This window comes from Mytilus edulis, chromosome 3 (assembly GCF_963676685.1).
Source record: "Mytilus edulis chromosome 3, xbMytEdul2.2, whole genome shotgun sequence".
Taxonomy (NCBI): Eukaryota; Metazoa; Mollusca; class Bivalvia; order Mytilida; family Mytilidae; genus Mytilus; species Mytilus edulis.
In genome coordinates this window covers 57,353,722-57,362,504 of record NC_092346.1, presented here as the reverse complement: position 1 = coordinate 57,362,504, position 8,783 = coordinate 57,353,722, and the positions used below count along the sequence as shown (strand labels likewise).

General features: G+C 32.5%; 1 protein-coding gene across 3 annotated transcripts in view; it reads left to right on the top strand.

The window, feature by feature from the left end:
• The first annotated feature begins 1,890 nt into the window (after positions 1 to 1,890).
• Positions 1,891 to 8,783, top strand: part of LOC139516921 (uncharacterized) — a 31,835-nt gene continuing 24,942 nt past the window's right edge. The window contains exons 1-5 of one of the 3 annotated variants that reach the window (XM_071307372.1): positions 1,891 to 2,015; positions 3,556 to 4,038; positions 4,078 to 4,226; positions 5,142 to 5,159; positions 5,591 to 5,701. In XM_071307372.1, the coding sequence (XP_071163473.1) occupies positions 3,564 to 4,038; positions 4,078 to 4,226; positions 5,142 to 5,159; positions 5,591 to 5,602 (654 nt within the window). In that variant the 5' untranslated portion in view covers positions 1,891 to 2,015; positions 3,556 to 3,563 and the 3' untranslated portion in view covers positions 5,603 to 5,701. Of the gene's footprint in view, positions 2,016 to 3,555; positions 4,227 to 5,141; positions 5,160 to 5,590; positions 5,702 to 8,783 lie in introns of those variants that run through there. The other 2 variants (XM_071307370.1, XM_071307369.1) reach the window with 2 other exon arrangements.

Genomic DNA, 8,783 nt, shown 5'->3' with positions numbered 1-8,783 from the left:
ATTTACCAGTTTTGTAATAATATTAGCAAAATGACGGATGCGACAAGTAGAGCAGATTGAGCGGCTTACCCTACCGCTGTTCAAAAGTCATAAATCGATTAATAGAAAACAAATCCAGGTTACAAACTAAAACCCAAGGGAAATGTTTTTAGTCGTTGTCTTCCTATCCCCTGATTTCCGGAGAACCTGAGATCACCCTTTTTTTTTGGTGGGGTTCGTGTTGTTTATTCTTTAGTTTTCTATGTTGTGTCATGTGTGCTGTTGTTTGTTTGTCTTTTTCATTTTCAGCCATGTCGTTGTCAGTTTGTTTTAGATTTATGAGTTTGACTGTCCCTTTGGTATCTTCCGTCCCTCTTTTTTTTAACTGAATGATTGTTGATGTATTTATATATACTTATATTTTTTCTTCTCTTACTGTATCTATGTTTAAAATTAAGAATGGAAATGAGAATTGTGTCAAAGAGACAACAACCACACAAAGCGCAATACTATGCAATAATTGTTACAGTTATATACTTCGGCTTCGTTCATTGGTGAAGGCTGTCCAGTGACCTATAGTTGTTAATGTCTGTGTCATTTGGTCTATTATGGAGAGTTGTCTCATTGGCAATCATTCCAATTCTTCTTTTTATATTTTTAAATGTTTTCTTAAATGCAATGTAATAGAATGTAGCCAGACGTTAATCATTAAATCACAGTAAGGCTTATCCATACTTAAAATATTTGAATATTTGAGAATATTCGAATTATGTTTAGAACATTATGTACTCTTTGTAGGTCCCTAAATACTACTCGTCCCTGTTGGAACAATAAACTTATTTGTAACCGTAAAACGACTCTTGCGAATTCTAGATAAACGAATTAACGAATTTACTTTATGTCAGGAATATGACAGTTGTCAATTCGTTTGATGTGTTTGAGCGTTTGATTTTGCCATTTGATAAGGGACTTTTCGTTATGAGATTTTCTCAGAGTTAATTTTTTTTTTGTGATTTTACTTTTTACGTGAACAATTCTTGCCAAACTTTCATAAAATCTATACCAGAGGTTTATATGATCAATATCTCGGATGCATTTGAATATTAGTGGCAACAGCATGTTACAGAGGGTGTATGCTCCTTTGAATATATACACGGCTGTCGATTTTGGTCTCCATAGCGCTCTTACGCGTTCATGTTTCGCCAGGTTATCTATTAATATATACCAAAGGTTAATATAAGCGATGATTTGGATGTTTTAATCAGCGACGACATATCTAAAAATGAAAAGAGGTGGTATTATTGCTAAAGAAACAACTCTTCATCAGAGACCAAATGACAGAGAAGTTAACAACTATAATTCATCGTCAGGCCTTAAACTATAAAAGGCCCAAAAATGACACATATCTAAAGGATACCCCATACAAAATATTTTATCTTAAATGATTAGCCTCACAATTGATCTAAATAAAGTTTAAGGTGTTGGCAAAATCAATCGTTAATATATCTATCAACAAATTAATTACCCCCCCCCCCCCCTTTGAAAAAAAAGAATATAACAGATTTTGTCCTTCGACAGATACAATATGTTCGTTATATAGAACGATGGAACGATGGCACGATGTTGTGTTTATCTTAACTATTTTGCCTAACTATGAATTTGATAATCTCAATTAAGCTTGAGGGTTTTGCCGAATCAATTATTGACTTGTAAAACATTCCCATTCTTTAATGAACATACTTTTTGTTTTGATAAATATTTAACAGAAAGAAGCTGTGGTTTTTGCTTTTTCACCTTTTTCTTCGAACGGAATTTTGCATGTAAGGAATAATAACTGCTTTTGACCACAAACTTATGTAACTTCAGAAACATGCAATAAATAATTAAACTTCATGATCGATTTGTTTTTCGTGGTGTTGAATGTTTATGATATTGCAATAAGAACAAATTATGGTATATAAAGGATAGCACCTTTTTAGTGAGTACAGAGTTCCAGCATTGTGTTATATTCATTGTAGTCCTCCTGTCATTCTAAGGTAAAATATATATTTTCAAAATCTCTGATATACGATTGTGGTAATATTTCCGTTTTCAACATTTTGAAATAAATCATTAGATTTAAATTAATCAAATACGAAGAAGAGACCTCAATGTACTAATAGAAAATATTATTAATGTTCTCAATATAATTATAAAATCACTGACTTCTTTTGTTTAAATTACGAGCTTTTAAAAACTTCACACTAAGATAGCATTTTTAATTTTTAAGAAGCCTTTTTGTGTGATCATCATTTCTAATACCATACAATGTAAAAAAGTGAATACATCAGATTTGTTCACGTTTACCTTTGACAAATATAAGAGAAAGGTTAGTGTTTTGAAACATATCTGTTTTCTTAAAGCTGAATTCTAACAGTGAAGTATCCCTTTTTGTTATTTTGATGTTTTCTCATCGTAAAAATAATGAAACTTCTTATGAAACATATTCAAAATTAAAACGTAGCTACAGACACTAAATTCTACACACACACATGGTTTTTAATTAAATTTCCCAAGGGTATCCAAAATTTGAAAGAAAAAATGCAAACACAACATAAGAGACACGAACAAAACTAAAACTATCAAATGTTCTTAGAAAAACAGCAACATCAATGGTATTACCACACATGGAAGTCTATCACGTTTGAAATATTAAAGTTATAATAAAAGAATCTAAGTAATCAAGTTATTGTTAACGTTCAGAATAAAGATCTGTTGATATCTCACCATTGTTACATCTATCCAATCGAACTAGAGATAAAGGATACTACAGATACAGTTAAGTCGGCTTCATATCTTGACTTACATCTAGAAATTGACAATGAGGGTCGGTTGAAAACAAAACTTTACGACAAAAGAGATGATTTCAGCTTTCCAATTGTGAACTTTCCATTTCTAAGTAGCAACATTCCAGCAGCACCTGCATACGGGGTATATATCTCCCAATTGATACGATATTCCCGTGTTTGCATTTCCTATCATGATTTTCTTGATAGAGGTTTGCTGCTCACAAGGAAGCTATTAAACCAAGAGTTCCAAATGGTGAAGTTGAAATCATCCCTTCGTAAATTTTACGGACGCCATCACGAGTTGGTTGACCGTTATGGAATAACCGTTTCACAAATGATATCGGATATGTTCCTTACGTCGTAACTACAATCCCCTTCCTTTTCATGAATATGACCTACCGAATTAGACTATTTACCGGATTTGTAATCACTTAAGCAACACGACGGGTGCCACATGTGGAGCAGGATCTGCTTACCCTTCCGGAGCACCTGAGATCACCCCTAGTTTTTGGTGGGGTTCGTGTTGTTTATTCTTTAGTTTTCTATGTTGTGTCGTGTGTACTATTGTTTTTCTGTTTGTCTTTTTTATTTTTAGCCATGGCGTTGTCAGTTTGTTTTAGATTTATGAGTTTGACTGTCCCTTTGGTATCTTTCGTCCCTCTTTTACAGAAAACATTTACTTTTTTATATAGTTCTCTACTGTAAAAAAAATTGAGAAAATAATTGTAAATCATTGAATCCTTTTTAGAAGAGAATATGTTGTCTAATGGTATTGTTCTTTTGTGTTCCTGCGCATTAGTAATAGTAAATGCAGCTTGGAAACCAAACTACCAGAGGAAAAGTGGATATAATGGTTATGTAGGTTATAACGGCTACAACGGTGGTGCAGGATACGTTGGCGGTGCAGGATATGTTGGCGGTGCAGGATATAATGGCGGTGCTGGGTACAATGGCGGTGGATATAATGGCGTAGGATATAATGGTGTTGGATACAATGGCGGTGCAGGATACACTGGTGGTAATGGATACACCGGTGGTGCAGGATATAATGGTCTTGGATATAATGGCGGTGCTGGATACACTGGTGGTGCAGGATACAATGGTCTTGGATATAATGGGGGTGTTGGATACACTGGTGGTGCAGGATACACTGGTGGTGCAGGAGGATACACTGGCGGTGCAGGATACACTGGTGGTGCAGGAGGATACATTGGCGGTGCAGGATATACTGGTGGTGCAGGATACACTGGTGGTGCAGGAGGATACACAGGCGGTGCAGGATACACAGGTGGTAATGGTTATAATGGGGTTGAGGTTGATCCTACCCTTAATGAAGTCGGATACGAAACTGTAGATGCTGGATATAACGGAAACAGAGGAAGTGGATACAACAAAAAAGTAAAGTCATATGGGAAAAAAGTAAGACTTTTATCATTCTTAAACCTTGATTTAAAGTCATTCTTATATCAAAACGTCAAGTTATGCATAAATATCAAAACATAAAGTCATTCTTTATATCTATACTTCAAGTTATTCTGATATCCATACTTAAGTCATTTTAGTATATTCAAATTATTACTTAGTATAAAAAAGAGACATTGATCTTAGAGTGAACAGCATGATTAAAAATAAATGAAATCGATTTATTTAAAAAAAAAATTTAAATTCAATAAACTAAAGATATATTTTTCGTTCTATTAAATAAGACATTTTATCTAATTCTGATACGATTTATCCTGGTCCTGATCAATTGATTATTTTCATTCAATCAACGTGTGGTTCGTTTGATCTTCTTCTTCATTGGTTGAAATTCTGTAATGACGTCAAATTTTCTTGCTTTCCCCGAAACTTCCTATTATGACGTCATGACAAAATTTGGTCATGTCTGATGACGTGATACAGAAAGAGCACATCTTTTTACAGATCATTCGAAAGGAAAGATTGAATAAGTCGGCATTATCGTTTAAAAATCATTAGAGAAACAGATTCCACCACATAATCCTATATCAAGTGTGAAATGATATTTATCCACTCTCAACAGTTAAATTTACAAATGCAATACGTTCGGCGAGCCTCGCGTTTTAAATATGAAAATTTAACGGGTTTAAGTGGAAAAATCCTTGATACAGTTGTAGAATCAGCATTAACCGTAAACTACTGTATTGCTGTATAACAGACAACGTTATCACCCATATATTTGGTACATTTTTGACATTGCTACTCGTTAAATCAACACTTAATCTCTTTTGTTTGTTTTAAACATTGTTTATCTAACGACAAGCGTTAAGGAAAAGAACACGTATTCAAAAATATTTTCTTTTTTTTTCGTTTTAGCAATACGCCAAACCAAAAGTAAGTATGATATGATACAATTTTTTTTTCGAAATTAATGATGGATAAAGAAAAACAAGTAACGAAATGAAATAGTTCACCAAAAATAACAACAATGAAGAAACACTATGCAAGTTTTATATTATATGACAGAGGAGATGCATCTCTATAACAGGAACACAATGATCTAAATAAAGGCACCAGTAGTATAGCGCTGTTCGAAACTCCTTACATAAACCAACATAATCCAGCACAAAAAAAAAACCACCCGAGTTAGCCAAAGCATAAAAACTGTGGATTATTATCTGTGATATTACACTTTTTGTTTGTCTCAATTTCTATCTGAAATTCTATGGCGTTAATAATAAGAGTGATTAAAGACACAATCAAACAATGCTAATTCTTCCTTCCCATGATAAACATGTATATATTTTGTTAATGTTTTATTTCAGGGTGGTTACTAAGCAACCTGTCAACAAGATTCAACCAGATTGTCAACGGCCAATCTCTTTTTTTTTACCTTAAATTTCTGTAAATAGATATATTAAATTTTGCATTGACAATTACTTTGTTATATGTTTTTAATATGTTAATACCTGTTTCCCGCTAACAATCAAATGACAGTAAAACAAAAACTGATTCCCTAAAGGATTAAACTACATCCGACATTTCATAAACCTATATTAACCTATTGCCCCCAAGATTTTCATCCACTCGAAGACACCAAAGATCTTTACTTTCAAGAATGTATAGCCTTCTAATATTAAGCATTCATTGGTTCAATACAAATAGTCCCGCTAAAGTTAAAATCACAAAAATACTGAACTCCGAGATAAATTCAATCGGAAAGTCCCTAATCAAATGGCAAAATCAAAAGACAAAACACATCAAACGAATGGACAACAACATCGCTTTCAAAATCTGAGATGAACAAAAATCACATATGTATGTAACTCTTTCAAAAAGTCAGAGGTTGTGAATACATTCCTCTATTTACGATAAATATGTAGTTGTCCAAACATACAAAGTCTATAATAATATTATCATTTTTGCTAAAAATTCGTACTAAAAGTACTTGGAATTCGCAGCATTACTGGGAATCCCACAAAAACCCTACATCATTTACGAGAGAGCAGATTTTAGAAAATCATAAATCCGTTCTTCTCTATGCAGTATTTCAGTAGTGTCCGCAAAGAAATATATATAAAAAAGACAAATAAAAAATTATCTCCTATGAAAATTAAAAACGGGAAGTTCATAAATGGAAAGAAATCATCTGTCATATACCTGACTTGGTACGGACATTTAAATATTTAGAAAATAGTGGATTAAACCTGGTGTTATAGCTAGCTAAACATCTCACTTGTAAGGTAGATAACAAAGTGTTAGCATAGGCAAAGAAAAACAAAATGGCATATAGACACTCTATATACAAAGCACATAAGGAAACATTTAAGGAATATTTATCAACATGGTATTGGCATCTTCCAATGAACTTTTTCTAGAGAAAAGACGAGACTTTCAGGTTCATAACTTTAGCTCAGACTGGAGACGTTTTACAATGACTGAGTAGCAGCTGGAAGCTCTGGGATACCGAATGAGTTGTGAAATGTATATCTAACATGCAGGTGAATTCAATATATTGCTGCTTATGTTGAGGGCGCGAAGGGAGGTAAATTACTTTAAAATTGAAATCTTCTTGTTTGTCATAAAGTCTGGTACTAATAACCGCTTATGTCAAATTCGAGTATAGGTTTTAAAATGAGGAATGGAAAGCCGCATCTGTTGTTTCTTTAATTTCTAGTTCTCACAGTAGAAACGCTTTTTGAAAGCTTGTATTTCTAATCATCATTTCTGTGATAGAGGATTGCCGCTGACAAGGAATTCGATTCGCCTGTCATACGAGTAAGTGGTTTAGCAAGCTATAAAACCAGGTTTAAACCACCATTTTCTACATAAGAAAATGCCTTTACCAATTCAGGAATATGACAGTTGTTATCCGTTGGTTTGATGTGTTCGAGCTTTTAATTTTGTCATTTGATTAGGAGTTTTCCGTTTTGAATTTTCCTCGGAGTTAAGAATTTCAGTGATTTTACTGTTAACAAAAAGTACTCTACTGTAACGTTGTGGTCATCAGTTCCGACAATTTTTATGGTGCTATCAACATCTGATTGACCTCTAGTTTTATTCATTAAAGAAATAAAATCATATTTCCCTGAGTGCACTTCAATACTTTACTAAAATAATATCAAATATCTGTTTCACAGTGGACAACAACTATGTTCAAATTGTCAAAACCTCACATAATTTGTACTTACTCGAGAAATATGAAGGATATTTCATCTGGAGCACAATCTTCTCTTTTTGAAAACCTGACAACGGTAGTGTTACTCATTCTTAATTATAATGTTGTGTGTTTAATGTTGTTCTTTGGGTTCTTTGTCTTTTTTTTATGATGTTTAGCCGTTTGTCACCGAATAATAAGTTGGAATATCCTAATGTATCTTGTCATATATTCTTTCCTTTTTATTGATATAAAAAGAAAGTTGAGAAGATGCTGTCCATATATTTCCTGGATACCTAAAACCTCACAATAATCCTTAATAGTGTAGAAAAAAATGTACGGGTCGTCAAGATGTTCAAATAAATACTTTGATAAATATCTTACACCATTCTATAACAATCATTCACCAACAATAAAAGTTGACTTCATAATGTATTTTTAATAGGTGCTTTGAATCAGGTGTGTATTCTAAAAATCCTTAGATTCTTTAAAATTTTGAAGCAATATCATGAATTTAATTTCCCTTTCTTATATGTAGAAAATCTTCAGTAGATTATTTATTTATTTATTTTTTTTTTATTTTTTTTAGAAGTTATCATACTTTATTGATAGTTTGACATTGTTAGTGGATACATCAAATACCGGTACCTTATCCCGTCCTCATTGACCGTCAGTAGCATATAATCAATTTGGTTGTACTTGTTAGTTTATTTAACTGTAATATATACATTTATAAATTATAGTTTATCCAACTAATACATTATCAATATAGAATGATCCATAAATCTGAATAGATTAGAAAAATAAAGAATAAATAAATAACAATCCCAGAAAGGAGTAGGTCCGGTAAGGACCGATTTTGGCCTCAAATTTCAGGTTCATCTGACGAAAGACTTTGACCACTTTTTAAACACTTAAGTGTCTATTTTACTTGAATTAATTTGTTTATGTGAAAGATTTTAACAGATTTAGTTATTAAAAACCATCAGATTCAAGCTAAAATATGAAAAATCTACAAAAAATATGCCGAAAAATGTCATTTTTCAGTTGGTTTTTGGTAAAAATGAAAGTGGCCGCATCCGTGTTCATCCTCAACCTTTATATATGTTATGTATTTTCATCAAATACAACTTACATTTTAATATTAAGGATGAACACGAATGCGGCCACTTTCGTTTAACACGAAACCCGTCTAAAATTTTACTAAAATGCTAGAATTATGAAGATTTCAGTAATTTAGCATGACTTAATGGTGCTAGTACCGGATATATGTGTATTGTATTGTCAAAAACAGCCCATATTTATGTAGCAGAAGCATTCTACTGTCCAATGAATAACTAAAAGTTTACATTTTAACAATT